The sequence below is a fragment of the Lytechinus pictus genome, chromosome 2 (assembly GCF_037042905.1).
Source record: "Lytechinus pictus isolate F3 Inbred chromosome 2, Lp3.0, whole genome shotgun sequence".
Lineage (NCBI taxonomy): Eukaryota > Metazoa > Echinodermata > Echinoidea > Temnopleuroida > Toxopneustidae > Lytechinus > Lytechinus pictus.
In genome coordinates this window covers 646,757-664,462 of record NC_087246.1, presented here as the reverse complement: position 1 = coordinate 664,462, position 17,706 = coordinate 646,757, and the positions used below count along the sequence as shown (strand labels likewise).

Below are 17,706 nucleotides of genomic sequence, written 5' to 3'. Positions count from 1 at the left end.
GATTTTATGCCGTGACTTAGTATATTGTATTATTGTACAACACACTAGGCACTGGTGTGTACCTATAATTATTATTGATTGGAAATAAAGCGAAATAAACCAAATGATAATACACAAAAAAATCACAGATAGACATCCATAAATTTATAAGAAGACATATTATTATGACTATACGAAAGGCAAAATGTAGCAAAATTCGACATACTGTGAATTTCATTAATAGAATAACATACAAATTTATGATTAATCATATCAGCTTCCGAATAGAAAAATATAATAGTAGTTTGAGATGAATATTAGAAGTGTTTCAAGTTTTGCCCAGATGAAATGCTAAATATACCTCCTAGTCGAGCTAGGAGGTATATCGAAAAGATGAAAGTGGAGACAGGATAGGAGAGCCTAGAGAAGAGAGAGTGAGGAAGGGGAGAATGAAATAACTTACAAAAGTACGGCAAGTACCTAAATTTACAAAAACACACACGCACATGCGCATTCATTCACATGAGCTACTAGGAAAGTTAAAAATAAATATGATCACTGCCGGGGATGACTGTGATCTGATGGTCCCTCATCCAAACCAACCGGTGCACTGGGAACACTGGTTTAAATATAGCACGAAAATAAATACGGCAACAATTTCAAAATAACATTGCACTGGGAACACTGGTAAAAATATAGCACGAAGACAAATAAAATGACAATTTTAAAATGACAATTTTATTTTATGAATTATATGGATTATTATTTACAATTGCTCTTTAAAATGTATTTATAATCTATTGAACGTCTTCTTTCATGTACCTATTTGAATTGTAATACTTTTGCTTTTTATACGTAATAAACCATGAATTGAACTGAATTGAATTGCAGTTTTGCTCTTGATTATACAAGTCAAGCAATGATCAAAATCATTAATGTCGATCAAGTGACCGACAGATGGCGTATAACATCGTAAATCAGTCTTATCGTCAAAATAAGAGCAGCGTCTTTCCTGCATGAATCTCATCAGAGGCTTTTCATTTCATTCTTCACATTTCACAAACTATGATGAAGAACGTGGGAAACCGATTTGAAAACACCCATAGCATAGTGTCTAATTCTAGTAGCTAGAAGACGCGACACAAACAGTTACTTTGACACGGTTGCCTAATATTAAACACTCCAATTTTCTTGTCGCCGTCGACCCCTCTTCCTTCCTATCAGTTGCTATACATCTTCTTCAGCTTCTGTTCTCCTTCATATATATATTTTTCTTCAAGAACGTTGCTACAAAAATCATGTGACGACCTTTGTTCAAATGCTATTAAAGGACAAGTCCACCCCAACAAAAAGTTGATTTGAATAAAAAGAGAACAATCCAACAAGCATAACACTGAAAATTTCATCAAAATCGGATGTAAAATAAGAAAGTTATGACATTTTAAATTATCGCTTAATTTCACAAAACAGTTATATGCAGTTCTTGGCTGAAATGCAAAATGAGGAGACTATGACGTCATCCACTCACTATTTCTTTTGTATTTTATTATAGGAAATATGAAATATTCTAATTTTCTCCTCATTGACAAGTGATACAACGATTAATTCCTCTCTGAACATGTGGAATTAGCATTGTTTAATACTATATGGTTCAGTCAAGTTGGTCCTTAATGTCAAATCTATAAAAAATGAAATATTGTGTAATTCAAACAATAAAAAACAAAAGAAATAGTGAGTGATGGACATCATCGACTGACTCACCTAGTTGTGCATATCACTGTTTTGTGAAAAATAAGCGAAACTTTAAAATGTCATAACTTTCTTATTTTACATCCGATTTTGATGAAATTTTCAGCACTATGCTAGTTTGATTTTTCTGTATTTATTCAAGTCAGCATTTTCCTTGAGTGGACTTGACCTTTAATATCCTATATTACTGTGCAATAGCGCAATGAGACAAACGATACTATATGAGGGAACCAGACATGGCGTATGGGGACAAATTCTATAAAGTTGCGAGGAGTATGAAGCTGGCTATACAGTGCGTCCCACAAAAAAACCGAGGTTTAGCGATCATAACTTAATCACAATTACAATAGACAAATTCCCTATCATCTGATCATTGTAAAGCTTAGAATGCCTTCTTTCAGCTGATATAACATACAAGACTTTTCATCCACACATGAGTGAGTAAAAACAATTTTAATAAAAGATAGCAAAAAGTCATTTGGCGGGGGGTATCAAAATTTAAAAAAGAAAATCACATGCCTAAAAAGTTCAATATCTGCTCTCTTTCTGCGTGGCTGATCGTCAACAAAACGGAGTGTCGAGTAAGTCTAAAAGCTATCCTGTAAAACCTCTTCACTTCGTGAAATTATTGGAATTAAAGCCTTATTTTAAATAAATAGAACTTTGTTATTTCTTGACTGTTTTCTGTAATTGAGGTATCAAAATAAAGAGAAGATATTGAACTTTTTAAAAATGTGATTTTCTTTTTGAAACTCAGATACCGCCCACCAAGTGACTTTTTGGTTTCCTTTTTTTCAAATTGTTTTTGCTCACTCATGCTCACTCATCCTGTGTGAGTGGCTCGTACAGGTCATTCGTCGTCTCTGAGAGGCTCGTACAGGTGATTCATCGTCTCTGAGAGGCTCGTACAGGTGATTCATCGTCTCTGAGAGGCTCGTACGGGTGATTCATCGTCTCTGAGAGGCTCGTACAGGTGATTCATCGTCTCTGAGTGGCTCGTATTTTAAAAGGTAATGGGTTTACTGTCAGACCAGTCGTCCCATCCATGGTCCTTGGGACGTCGTCGTCGAGTTCGATGACGAAACGGTGGAAGACGTGAGAAAATAAGATAAAGAGCTCTGTGCGAGATAACTGCTCGCCTGGGCATGCACGACGACCTGTGTGGAAACAAAAATATATTGTCAGTACAAGGGATGAGCTTGGGGGTAAATCGATGATACATCCTTCTCTGGTTTGAATCAGTTATTAAAAAAAATACATTACTATCACCTTATTTTTTTCTTCTCTTCCCCCTCCTCTTCCTTCTTTTTTTGTCTCCTCTCCTCTCCTTCTCCTTCTTTTCTTATTTTTCAAATTCTTTTTATTTTCTTCTTAATTAATTATTCTTAATTCTTCTTCTTTTTCTTCTTCTTTTCTTCTTCTTTCTCTCCCTCTTCCACCATCTTCTCCTTCTTCCTCTAAATTCCTCGTCTACTACTGATTCAACTATTATGGTAGAGGTAGTGATAGCGGCGTAACAGGGGTCGGTGGCCAGGGGGGGGGGGCGCAAGAGCCACAAATTTCCTGGTCATATCATGAAACAGGCAATGGCGTCCTAAGGCAAAAATTTTGAGGGGGCGATATGGCGTATCGGGCAAATATATATATATATATATATATATATATATATATATATATATATATATATATATAAGCGAGCGAGCGAAGCGAGCGAGCAAAAATTTTTGACATTTTTTTTGCAAAAATCCAATTTTGTGATAGATTTTGACATAATGTTAAAAAGATGATATCATATTTCACCCTCCTCTCTTTCCTTTTTTTCTCTCTTTTTTGTACGCCACGGTGAACAGGATTTTTGTTATGATTGTGAGCATCAGGGCGAAGCTCTATATGCTCGAGGGGGCTGAGTATTGCGCTTCTGGCAAGAAGTAGCTTAATATAGGTCCCGAGCGAGCGAAGCGAGCGAGATAAAAAAAAATCACCTTTTCATGAGAATCTAACATGAAGATAGATTTTAACGTGATATTCAGAAAAATATAAAACACTTTCCTTTTTTCCTTTCTTGCCTCATTTTTTTTTTGGTTGTAGAACTTTTGGGGGCCATGGTCCAAACTCATCCATATAACAGTGCTTTATGGGTGGGGTCCAGGGCAGAGCCCCGGAACCTCTTGATATCAAAGCCATTTTAAACCTTACAGATGGCCACTTATTTTGATCGAATTGCGCGTATATTTATAATAATATAATAATAATCCGCTTTTTATATAGCGCTTAATACATCGGAACGACGTGTCTAAGCGCTTTACAGATATATTATTACCCCGGTCATCGGATTCAATCAGTCATTCCCACACACAATGTGTGCACATCCTCCACTCCCTGGGGAGTATTCCAGTCAGTCGCCTGTGAGGCGCACACAGTACTGGACAAGCTATACAATGACTTTCACATCCTACCGGGTACCCATTTAGCACCTGGGTCGAGAGTGGCAAAGTGTGGATTAACGCCTTGCCAAAGGACGCCAGACCGCGGTGGGATTCGAACACACGACCCTCTGTTTACAAGGCGAGAGTCAGAACCACTACACCACGGCTCCTCCTCCTATAAAGCTTTAACACAACACAAATTCAATGCAGTTGTGTATCGTTATCATCCAAATATTGTGAGGGGCACACCATAGCAAATGTGGAAAAATTTGTAAAAATTCGCGAGCGAGCGAAGCGAGCCAGAAAAAAAAATGGCCTGTTAAAATGAAATTCTAATTATGTGATAGATTTTTACATCATTATAGCAAATATCATGTCATATATTTTTTTTCATTCATCTCATTTCGCTGCCTCCTTTATTTTCTTTTATTTCCCCTTGGCTGTGGAACCACCCCCCGGTACGCCAGTGCTTCAACGTAAAGCTTAATGCAGGAAGGGTCCATATAGGGGCCCGTTATAGAACCCATTAAAGGTTACAGATGAAGAGCCCCCACTGCACGGGGTCTTGACTCTTGGACAGAGCCTTTGGAGATTTAGCAAGTTTATGATAGACTTTCATATACGACATTATGCTATATACCATTCATTTTTCTTCCCGCTCGTTATCTCAATCCTCGGCAGCCCGGTAGTGTACGTCATCTTGTACCTATTCTTTATTTTCCAATTTAGATTTTGGCTAATTCCATTCTGCCTTTATTTCCCGCTTTTGTTTGCCTTTTTGTCATATTTAATTTATTTCCCTGTCTTACTAATCATGCTAATGTATTTGTATATCGGGCCGAATTGTTCTTTCTCACTTGTTTTTTTTCTTTCCTTTTCCCGATATCTTTCCGTTTTCCCTTTTTTATGTCTTTTCTTAGTTTTCTTTTCCCTTTTCCTTTCCCCTTTCCCTTTTTTCTTACCTTTCCCTTTCCCTTTCTTCCCCCCTTTTTTTTCTTTCTACCGTTTTTTTTATTTTCCCGGTGAGCTCCGCCAGGGGGGGGGGCAGCTTGCCCCCCCTGCCCCCCCCCCCCGCCTGTTACGCCACTGGGTAGTGATACCGATGGTGGTGACGATAATGCGTATTAATAATAGCGATAATGGACATGTTGGTGGTGGTGTTTGTGTTAATGATAATATTATTAATAATAAGCATTTATATAGAGCCAGCTTTAAAGAAATATTCTATTCCGAGGCGCGTTGTTATTATTATTATTACCCCGGCTTTATCTCGAGCTACCTTTCAGCGCTCATGCATTCAAGGAATTGATCCTGCCGGGTACCTATTCACCTCACCTGGGTCGAGGGCAGCACAATGTAGATACATTTCTTGCTGAAGGAAATTACGCCATGGCTGTGGTGGTGGTGGTGGTGGTGATGATGATGATGATGATGAAATGATGACGATGATATTGTTGGAGATGGTTGTGATGACGATGATGCTGTTGATCACGGTCACGAAAGTAGTGGAGATGATAATGTGATGCTTGATGTGGTGGTGGTGATGATGAATGCTGATGATGTTGATGATGTTGGTGGTGGTGATCATTATTACGTTGTCGGTATTTGTTATTGTCTTTTGAATTCCCAATATAGTAGAGTAAAAATGTGAGACATGATAACAGATAGAAGGTCCGTAGGTCGGAGGGAAGAAAGTGAAAATTTCCGACACTCCAAATTTTTCCAAACACCGTCCTCTGTAACCATAGCAACATATTGCAGGACCAATATTGGAGTGAATGAATTTGTATTTTATTTTATGTTGGAAATAGAATCGATTTTTTTTTTAATTTTGACATCTGTCAGAGTTAGCTATATACAAAATGTCATTACATTTAAGTGTTGAAATTATGGGTTCACTGTATGAGCAATACTGACTAAGGTTTAGAATCAAGTCCCTGATAGCCATCCCATCACATCTTTTGAGTATGATCTCACTTAATATCAGTTCAATTAAATTAGATTCATTTATTTATTTTACTTACCAACACCAAACTCAACGAGACCAGCCTCTCTCTTTTGATCAAACTCCCCATCCTCATCAAGAAATCTCTCAGGTCGAAACTCCTCAGGCTCATCCCATAATGTTGATGATGAACATAAGAAATGTGTATTTGACGCCACATAAGATCCTTGAGGGACGCCATATCGTCCAACTGTTACGTCACATCGTGTACGATGTGGAATCTGTATCGGCAAGAGGCCACTCAGCCGATAGCATTCGGCCATGGTGGCGAGGACGTATGGTAAAGATCCTTTGTCTTTGAGCCCCGGTAGACGGTCTCGTCCGATAACTCGGTCCAGCTCTTCTTGGACTTGGTGTTGGACAACTTGATGTTGGGCGAGAATGAATAGGTACCAAAGGATGGTAGTGTTTGTTGTCTGCCATCCTCCTATCAGTATGTCCCAGGTGAACTGAAGTAGATTGATGTCGTCAAAAACACCGATATCCCCCTTGATATAGACAGACAAAGAGACAATTGGGATTTAAACATGCTTACTGAATCTTCTTCTTCTCGACTCTATATCTGAGTCCTCAATCATATCCTGATGGTGGCATTTCATTGGATATCTAGCTGATTGATTGATGCTTGTTGATCTATCTGTGACTATGATCATTGTATTTCATCTTTACACAGTATGTAAACTACTCTTTTCGAATAAAAATATCAATTATTTATTAATATGGCTAAAACTCTGATATCATTGATTTGTTTTATCTTGTATACATGTTGTTTATACATGTATATTGTAATTATTGCAGTTCATCTCTGGACTGCAAGAATTGATATTTTTTCAAGAAAATCTTTTAATCAATCATTATCATCACTGACTCCTACCACCACCACCACCACCACCATCCTAAGTAGCTCAATGGTCGTGCCAGGGAAGTGGGAGTTAGTTTCCCAGGTCGGGCTTAATCTAATGACTTTTATGAGAAGTTAATACTGCCTCTGCATTCTGAATTGAAGTTTATTGTCATTGCTGCAACTCATATTATTTTTTAAAGATTTAAAAAAGAAATATCTTATTTTCTAAGAAACATATTTAGATATCTAAATAGCAACTATAGTATTTGATAGTGGGTGTTCGGCACCTTGCATCAGTATGAATTGACTTGTCAGTAGATTACAGAAGACCTCCCATGTTATGCGTTTTGTCTGACTTTCGTCTATCAGAAATAATGTAATCAAAAGCATCTGTACCTTTAAACGTCGTTCATGTTGCTCTAACAAAAAACATTCGACCATATCATTAGGCTCCGCGTTAGGGTCGAAGTGTTTCCGATGATCCACGACTGACTGCCGAATAAAATCGAACATTTCGGCAACCGCTTCGTCACCCCTCTTACTGCCTGCAGACGGTAGATATGAGAGTTCTGGAACAAGTGAAAAGATGGCACCTGTTCCAAAGTATTCAAAAGTATCATCAGCTAGTTGAGTGAGTCGGAGAAACTCTTTATCATTATAGGAATATCTTTTCCCCATTGTCAATCTGGTCGTTATGTTCGCGACAGCGATGTTAACAGCATTCATTGGGTCAAAGAACTCGTCATTTTTTGAATGGAAATTATCGAGCAGCCTTTTGGCTTCCTCAGCAGCAAATTTCTCAAAACTATTTGGACCAAGTTTCATTTTTCGCAAAATAGAGATCAAAAATCTTCTTAGATCCTTCCATTCAGGTCCCTCACTTGCAGCAATGATGCCTACACCTAGTTATAAAAAAGGGATTGAAAATAACATGAAGAGGGTATCATTGCAAAGGTAAAACAATTTTTCAAATAACTGATAATTACTTTTACGAAGTCACCTGCGATCCACTACAAATTAATATTTTTTTCAGAAACTTTGAACTTCTTTGACCTCATATCATCAGACACAGCTTTATTCATATTTGATTCTATGATGAAACTATTTTCAGTTGTCATGAACCATTGAAAATGGGAATTTATTATGGGGTAGCTGCTTGTATACATGTCACATAGTCTAAATGAAAAATTAAAAAAGTCACAATTGTATTATTTTATCAGTTTATGGGTTTCTTTCAACCTTCATTGATCAATGATAAATAATTGTCACTTTAGATTTTCCCTTTCTATCTTATGATATCAATAGTAGCTTGCGGTAAGTGATTTTATCATTCCTGATGAAAGTTACAAACTTCCTTTATTTCTGAAAAAAAAAGGAAATGAAGAAAAACCCTTGGCTAGCTCCCAACAGTGAGAAAACGCTCTTATTTTGTTTCTACCCTGTACATAAATAAAACGCTTTTATTTTCTTTTTTTGTTGCTGTAGAAAACTATTGATCTGGATCTTTATGCTTTAATTCATCGTTTCATGATAATAAGAACATGTTAAATCAATTAAGATCAGGCTCTATCGTTATTTTGTTAGCTTCTTAAAAATCGATTAATGTCAAATTATCTAAAAGTGTTACCTTTATCTGGATGTATACCAAGTGCTTTATTACACGGTGGAATGGTAGCCATGTCATTGATATCTGCATTCTGAAACGTTTTCCGGATCACGGGTAAACTACTTAAAATCACGAATCTCGTCGAAAATATCCGAAAAGTAAAAACATCTCCAAACTCATTGGCCCATTCATTGATGATTTCATGTTGTTTCTTTGATGTTAATAATAACTGATGAAGATTTCCGATGATAGGTAACCCTCTTGGCCCTGGTGGAAGTTTTCCTTTATTCCAAACACCTCCTTGATGATGATGATGAGAGTATTCCGAACTACGTTCATTAACATCACAGCGGCCATTACATTTTCTTACTCCTGATGATAACTTCCATAGATAAAAACGTCTTGAAATGTAGGTTAGGCTAGTAAAAATTGTTAAAGCTGTAAGAACATGAGTCAACATATTTTTCTCCAGAATTTACAAAATTATTGTAATGAACACAAATATGTATTGAGAAAAAATAGGACAGGAGAGGTATCATGCAATTGAAATGACCAGTAAGAAATAATCACTACCTGTATATTATTATTTTTTGTTTAGCTTTTAGTTTTAAGACATGACCGAGCTTCATGGAGCGGGCTTACCAGCAATTACTGTAGACGAATTATTCCAAGATAGGCAATAAAGACGTAACCCCATGACATTACAAAGTGAAATAGATCTTGTTCAGGGGTTTATCTACAATATTATCCCTTGCATGATGTTTTAGCCTTTCATTATAGCAGATTTCGTGCATGCGGTATAGAGGATTTTCTGCTGGTGAATTTTAGTTAAAAGAATGAATTTTAAATTGTCTACCAGCCTAAAGATAATTATGGTGTTTAAAAAAAATTTATCTCATATAAGTGGTTTAGTGGTACGCTGAATTTAATATTTAGGCTTATTTAAAAACAAAAGTATTTAAAAGCCGCATATAAGAATTAATTCATAAAGTGATTTCTCAATTTCCGTTAATCACCTTTTTTGTTTCTGCTCAGCTCTCGTTAGTATTGTTTTTCATTCTCTTCAAATTTATCTCCCCCCTTCTTCTTCTCCTTCTTATTTTACTTTAATTCTTCTACTTTTACCCCTCGATTTCATCATAAAAGAAAAAATAACAATTATTTTTGCAAAGTGCAAAAGAATTTGGCTTTCCTTCTTCTTCTCCTCCTCCTTGACATTATTAAACAATGTCTAAAAGCTACCACGATGTCGTTAGTTCCTTCTTGCTTTGATCTTCTGCAGAAAGTGCGGGTGTGCAATAATAAGAAGGGTTATTGAATAATCACAATTCTTCCGATATAAATACACTTATCATTGCCCATGAGTTTTTATGTTCTTATGAGCATGATTATATAAACTGCCCTGTTTCGTAACGCTTCCTAAATAGGAAATCTCAATTGATGATAGGTTATTTAGAGAAGCCAAACGCATTTTTAGAGGCCATCACCACTTCTGAAGTTTTTGGCGCAAATATTCACTACTGAATGATACGCGCCGTATAAGCTAAAACAACAACAACAACAACGTTTTCTTTTATTTGACCATTCTTGTCATTGATTGAAATTCAACAATTTACTACCTCCTATCAGAGAGAGACTCCAAATCACCGACGACGGTAAGTCAACTAAACGATGCTCATTGATATCCATTTCAATAATTGGAAAATTATCTTGAAGTTGAATTCTAGACTATTCATTCTATAAGGGGATTTTTTCCTTATTTGTTTTCTCCTCGCCCCGCTTTTCACCCAATATCATTGTCACTGCAGCAGTGTGCAGTGAAATTAATGTACAATTTTCTGTATATATGTTCGATATATGTTTAAATTCAAATTCTTCTTGATGTTTCATTTTTCACTTTGGGTTTTCTTAATCACTTTCTACACAAACTCCCATAGGGCTGATGTTGTGTATACAATCATTGATGCAACTATAATGTATTCAAAGCAATGTTTTGCATGAAGAGTTAAGATATTCAGGTGCATACATTGTAATCTTACATGTTTAAGTTGATCTATTGAATTGACTATCGTGCTTGAGCGAAGCCACACCTAAATATACAACATTGAATCAGACATTAAACTGGAACTTTAAACATTAAACAGAGAGTCAAGACTGAATTTCATTATATCTGTTGTCTACATTGGCTCTTATGTTATTTCAACAACATTGCACCTCATTACGTGTTAAAGCATGGACCTATGAAGAGATGGACGATTAACGCAAGCATTATTGGTCCAATGATAGTCACCGTCGCCTGGTTATGCGCATCTTAATGAGAACATACAGGTGTTGTAACAATAGCAATTACCATGACCGGACCATACAATGTGTATCTGATCACCCAAAGACGGAACAATTTCCCGGTCATGATTTTTGTTGGCTTATACTCTGTTTCATCTTGTGCCTTTCAGTCAACATGCTTCATATATGGAGCAGCACACTTGAGAAGCAGACGATTTTTATGATATGAAGTATGATATTATTCGATCCGCTAACTACCGCTCACACATAAGTACCTCAATAACATTGAGATATACACGATCTATACATGTCATGTACCACGTATTTCTGGCCAAAAATATTATGGAGAAACTTGGGGAAATTACATTTTAAATGGTTAACAATTAATCACAATATTGCCTCTATATTAAAATATGCAGACAGTTCCCCAAATAAAACACATGGAACTAAGATTACCAAAGGTAAACAAGAACAATATTGTGTCATTGGTAGAGGGTAGGTTGGTTTTACAGTTATTTTCTTTGTATAGTAGTATAGTCCAATATCATAAGTTAATGTCCTATTTTGTCATAGAGTTTGATGTCAGTGTCATTTTACTTAATGCTGTGCTGATAATACACTGTAAATTATAAGCATTTGTCAAACATATATTATTCTTTCTTGATAATTTACTGAATCACCAGCATGATGATGATTAGAATCTTATTCCTAAGTTCTTCAAGCTACATGTATTTAGCTAGCATCCATTATCATTTGGTTTCTCAGCTTAAGTTGTGGTTATTCTTTATAGCTATTATAATACAACAGTAATTTTACAAGAAATAATTCCACGCATATTGGTTTTGTAAATACATAGTGAATGTAAACTTATCAGTTTGTATTTCTACATGTGAACATGTAACTCAAAATATGTTTTCTAGTTTTGTTTACAGTACATTATCTTGGGATTCGGATGATGGAATGTTGGAAATAAAGATTTTCGCAATTAAACATCGATCCCACAAATAAATTTCTTTTGGAGTGTTGTATTTTAAAACTCCTCACTGCAAACCAAGAGGCGTAGTGAGGCAGTCACAATCATTTAACTCCATAAGCCATTTGATTCGGATAGGATCATGAAACTTTTTTTTACTGTGCAATATTAGATCTTGCGAATTTTCATATTTAAATGCAATAATTTCTTTTTCAGCATTTTATCATTTATCTGTTTTCAAATCGGTGCAACTGCATGGCCCAGAGCCTACTTCGACTGAGCAAGTGAGCAGTGCTACATTTACTGTTCAGTATCGACATGTAAAAATGCACTGTATAGAATGTTGAGTTACAGTTTTCATATATGGTGAAGCTTATTTTCTATATATGTGCTGTAATGAAAGAAGAAAAGGATAAATACTGCGCTTACATGACATAGAATTTTAAATTTTGCACTTTAAAAATTGTTTGATCCTAAAACATTTATAACATTTTTTTATGATGAGCTTTCATTCAATCCTGCTGATTTCCCCAAGACACTTGATCAGTCACACGCAACACTGCTAGAAGAAATGGAAAGGTCTTTTGAACCCCCCCCCTGCCCATGAGGTAACTACGAGCATCGATTGGCAGAACTCTTTATAATTATCTCCACGCTCAGAAAGGATGAAAACCTTATATTTTAGTCTCCCGTGTTAGCAACAAAATAATTAAAACAGAATATGTAGAATATAATCATGATCCGATAATGTAACACTTCATATTGCATCCTCTTTTCTCATGTTTGATACAGTACACCAATATGAGTAATAACAATAATCTACCCGCTGGCCTGACGAGTATTACAGACGATCTTGAACGATACACAGATACATTCATGAAAGGCTTCTGGCCAAATTCAAGTGATGTCACTGTCATCCGATCGTGGCTCCGGGATGAGCTCGATGATGCGGTCATAGACGACATCGCTCAAAAGTTTTCACCAAGTCACCAGGTCAATGTGATGGGTGTTGGGACTGGAGATGGTATGTAGATGTATATGTTTTGGTATTCTTTGGATTCCATATTGTAGTTTCTTTGGTCTTTTTTTTTTTTTTTGGGGGGGGGGGGGTAAGAAATTAAATCCTTTATTTTTAACTTCTGCTTCTTACCTTATATACGCTCAAAGGATGGACCTTCCTTTTCAGTTCTGCGGGGGCTAGACTCAATAAGCTTTGCCTTTTTCTTTCCAGGTCACGCTATTATACCCGTTTGATTTTTGTTATGTTCAGTTTTTCTTAATTAGGACCTGCCACTCCCAAATCAACAATAAGTCGCCCAAAAGTATTTTCAAGATTGCTATTGAACTTAAAAAGGACATCATAAGCTTTGAAATCATATAAAACTTGTCAAAATTGAACAACAATACCCCCACACAAGTACTAATTTAGATTGATGTAGAAGGCAACAGTCTAAAAAAAGTGCAAAACTTTGTTGAGCAAAATCGCAGGGTAAGAAAGCTTGGTCATTTATTACCAATGGATAACATTATTTTGTTAAACCCAACTGTTTATTTTTAAGAGTGTAAGTTTCAAAGCTTTAATTGATATTAAATCAATATCTCTATTTCCGGTTTCCTGTTCTTCATGTTCTTGCAGGATCAATGGATAGTATCATCATCGGAAAATTTCGCGAGGTGTTCGGAAATCTTCGGTACACTGTTATCGAGCCCGGTAGTGTCATTGAGCAATTTAAGACTGTGCATTTGAGCGACGAAGTGAAGGAAGTGACCTTCGACTGGAAGAATAAGACACTTTCCGATGTTTGCCGAGATGATGCCATGAAGTTGAAGAATAAATTCGTATTCATCAGTGCTATTCATTCGGCTTATTACTTTGATAATCTTGTGGATTCTTTGTCAAATCTTCTTGACTTTCTAGTGGATGGGGGATCTTTGATGATCATAGTTAACTCAGGTAAGAAAGACAGTATAGCCTATACAATGCAGCATGCCTGGGCCTATGCAAAATGTTTAAGATCCAGATCTATATACGACGAATGGAGTTTCCCATTACCGGAATATGAATTCCAGAGCGCATTTTTAATTTTTATTCCGATTTTGTCATAATTATATTGTTACGTATAAAGGCGTCCAATTTTCCCTAGTGGTTACGACTCCTGTCTTTCGATGAGAGGGACATGCTTGGGTTTGAATCCCAGCCATGGCGTGTTTTCCTTCTGCAAGAAATTTACCCACACTGTGCTGCACCCAACCCAGGCATGGAGGTGAATGGAGGTGATTGGCGCCTCATAAATGCTAGATATTATCTAACACATCTTAGGTTTCATTAATCATAGAACAGAAATAATATCTAAAGGGTTTTATGCAAGAATGGTTTATCTCATGATTATATCATATAATGAATAAACAAACATTACTGTTCAGCTTTTACACTAGATTGCATCCTTTCTTATTGTATGCATATCTATAATTTTCATATTTATCTAACTAAATATTAATCCTGTTCAATTTTATCATTTCAATATATTTGCAAACAGATGATAACACACTGGTAAAGTTCCTCAACAATCTGTCCTGGAGAGAAAATAACACGCAATCTCGATTGGCAGAAAAGATTGCTCAATTCGCCGAATCAAAAGATCTTCATCTTGTGACCTTTAACCTTCCAGCCAGAATCAACGTCACTTCCTGCTTTGACCAATCATCCAAAGAAGGCGGGAAACTTCTTGATTTTCTAACTGAAGTGGCTTATTTCCGAGAGACGGCATCAGACGATATTAAAAAAGAAACGCTGTCGGTGATGAGATCATTATCGACCCAAGATGAGGATGAAAAACTCTACTTTGGAACAAATTGTAAAGCTATGATCTTGACTAAGAATCATACCGTTGATTATTGATGTTTCAGGGAGTTAACATCTTAAAACCATAGAATCCATAGACTTTATCAGAACTCTGAGTCATTATACAGAGCAGACGCGCTTGTGCGTTTCAAGGAATATGAAGACGGAGACGAGCTACTCGCTACGTCCCATCTTTGAAAAGACTCGTACTTTGAAAGACTGAAGAAGCTTAATAGAAGCTTAATTTGCCTACTCTTGTTTATAGACGAGCTATATTATAGAATTTACCTTATATAACCTTACCGGATACCCATTTACCTCACCCGGGTTGAGTGCAGCACAATGTGAGATGTCGCTCTGCGTGTATATTACGATGGTACAGCACTAGTAATGTAGAGGGTTTATTTCCAATTCGTCTAATGCCAATTCGTCAAATTGCCAAATCGTAATAGGTCCATGGTCTAATAACCAGTTGGTCAAATAGCTATTTAGTCCAGATAACATTTGGTCTAAATAGACTAAAGTTGTGCAAAAATGAATGAAAATGAACTGGATATTAGACCAACTGGTTATGAAACCAAATGGTCAAATTGGACGAAATGGTGATTAAACGAAGTGACGATTGGACTAAATGGTTAATGGACCAAATGGTTGTTAGACGAAATGTTGATGGACGGAATGGCATAAGACCAGATGAAAGTAGACCATGTTGTGAATAGACGAGTTGGTAGTAGACGACTTGGCAATTTACCATGTAGAGTACCCAGGGGCGGATCCAGGATTTAAAAAAAGGAGGGGAGACATTTTCCGAGGAAAAATTTGACAAGCAAAACAAAAAAAAGTCTTCATTTCAAGGGGGGGGGGGGCATACTTCTGTTTTAATGGCATTTTTACATAACAAATTTTAATATTGCTTCTCAAAAGGGGGCCGGCTTTGCCCCCCCCCCCCCTGGATCCGCCAGTGAGGGTACCGATGTGTGATTTCAGTCATATTTTGGTAGCACAATGATGGAAGCTTTCACACAATAAATTTTATTTTGCATTTATTTATCTAATGTACACATAATGCAATATTTTTTATAAATCACAAATGCTTTAATGCATAAAGATCCAGACCGGAGCTAAAAGTGAAATTGACAAATTGGAAATATGTAACTACACAATACAACACCCATCCTCCAATTAGCCGCCTAAGAGTAATGCGAATAATTCAATAAAAATTGCGTTCACAAACTTATTCAAAAATAATCCGCACTATTTTTACGAGCGCCCGTCCTGAAAAAGGCGGATAATCGTCATGGCAACCGCACACACCCCCTCCGATGCGGTTGCGTTGGAAAAGGGTGACCTTGTGACCGCACCATGGCAATTATCCGTATTACTTTCGAAATGCGTTCATAAAGTCAAAATCTGGTCCCGATGCTGCTAATATGCGGATAATTGCAGCATCAAAATAATGCGGATAACTCTGGTCCTCCTCCGATTTTACGACCAATTAGCCGCATAATTGGGTTTATGAAAGGGGTATTAGTTTTATGCATATTCACCGTTGACAACTGACTATTTTTCTCTGGCCTAAAGACCGTGACGTCATGTTGTGATTCCATATTTATATTTTGTACACATAAAAGCTGGGTGATTTTTCTGCTTTTTAAAAATTCGACTTTTCTTTTCAATTTGCAGAAGAAAATGGCTCTGACAATTCAGTGATCAAATGGTTGGAAACTTACAACTCTTCACCTGTTTTTGTGCCTAAAATTGGAAAATTTTAACACATAATCTGAATGCAGATATAGAATTGGAAAGCTGGGCCAAATAAACAGAATAAACAGAAAATAAAATAACTCAAGAGTAGTCCAAATCTGTAGATTTTATCAATTCAAGCTTGCAGGGAAATGTATTTATGATAATCTCTGTGTGATAAGTGAGGAAAATAAAATGCGTATTTTGAAAACCAGAAAAATCACCCAGATTTTCTGTGCACAAACATAAGGAATCACAACGCTTCTAAGAAGTTCCAACACAACATGATGTTACGATCTTGAGGCCGGTGAAAAGCACATAAAACTTATTTTAGAAACCTGATAATTGGAGCTACAAAATACTCAGCTGGTAAGCGGTGAAATAATATTGCACGAATCTTGCATTTCGGTGTTAAGTGGTTAATTTCTAAGCTTCCGATTGGTATATGATTTGTCAGTTTCACTTTTGGGCCCGGACTGGGTCGTTGATACTTTACAATGTTCCAGAAAAGAAAAGATGTTCGAGGGAGCGAAGCCCCTAGCTGAGCTCCAGAAAATTGTATTAGAACTTGATTTACGCTTTAATCAACAAGGGCGTCATCACAAAACTCAGTGCTGTAAGCATTCGGGACTTACACCATTATTGGCAGTAACACGAGGCTGCATATTTAGATCACACTGAAGGGTTTGCAGACTACATTTTACCGGTTCTGATCTTTTTCTGTAGCTTACATCCATTTAAATAAAATGTCTATTTATTACCAAATTAATACTAAAACTATAGACCACCATAATGTATTCGCCTTGAACAAATGCAAATGGGGGGGGGGGGGTCTTCTAGATAGTATTATTTTTCTTCATTTCTTTAATTAGAAAATGTAATGTCTGAAAAGGACCCTTATCTACATGCATTCTGCTACTAAGCATTCCTCCGCATTTCCGTTTTGTGTAATTATTAATGTACATGTAGCATAATTATGTTCATATTAAGTGAGATTCCTAATTATTATCACTTCATATTCGAAGTATGAACGCAAAGGTTTTAATTATATCAAAGTTTTGTAACGTCAAGGATATGTGAAAATAAAACCTAGATAAAATGAAAAATTAATTTTCTCTTTCTCCCTTGGTTTTTTGTTTGTTTTGCGTCCCCTCAAAGTGCCGCCCTTGCTCCCCCGGGCAATTACACCCTTTCCCCTTATATACGCCAATGGAAGGTTTGTGGTGGGAGAAGCGAAATATAGGATTAAGAAACGT

At 36.5% G+C, this 17,706-nt stretch overlaps 2 protein-coding genes across 2 annotated transcripts; one reads left to right on the top strand and one right to left on the bottom strand.

Annotated features, from left to right (window-relative positions):
* Positions 1 to 139: 139 nt before the first annotated feature.
* Positions 140 to 9,191, bottom strand: LOC129255057 (cytochrome P450 2F2-like). The gene is made up of 4 exons (XM_054893610.2): positions 8,631 to 9,191; positions 7,400 to 7,905; positions 6,179 to 6,647; positions 140 to 2,885 (listed from the first exon to the last, which is right to left on the bottom strand). Exons 1-4 carry the CDS (start codon positions 9,067 to 9,069, stop codon positions 2,707 to 2,709), a joined length of 1,593 nt encoding a protein of 530 aa, XP_054749585.2. The 5' UTR covers positions 9,070 to 9,191; the 3' UTR covers positions 140 to 2,706.
* Positions 9,192 to 9,965: 774 nt separating this feature from the next.
* LOC129255058 (histamine N-methyltransferase-like) lies at positions 9,966 to 17,545 on the top strand. Its single transcript, XM_054893611.2, has 4 exons — positions 9,966 to 10,264; positions 12,658 to 12,889; positions 13,502 to 13,819; positions 14,403 to 17,545. The coding sequence occupies exons 2-4, from the start codon at positions 12,667 to 12,669 to the stop codon at positions 14,762 to 14,764; spliced, it is 903 nt and encodes a 300-aa protein (XP_054749586.2). The 5' UTR covers positions 9,966 to 10,264; positions 12,658 to 12,666; the 3' UTR covers positions 14,765 to 17,545.
* The last annotated feature ends 161 nt before the right edge of the window (positions 17,546 to 17,706 follow it).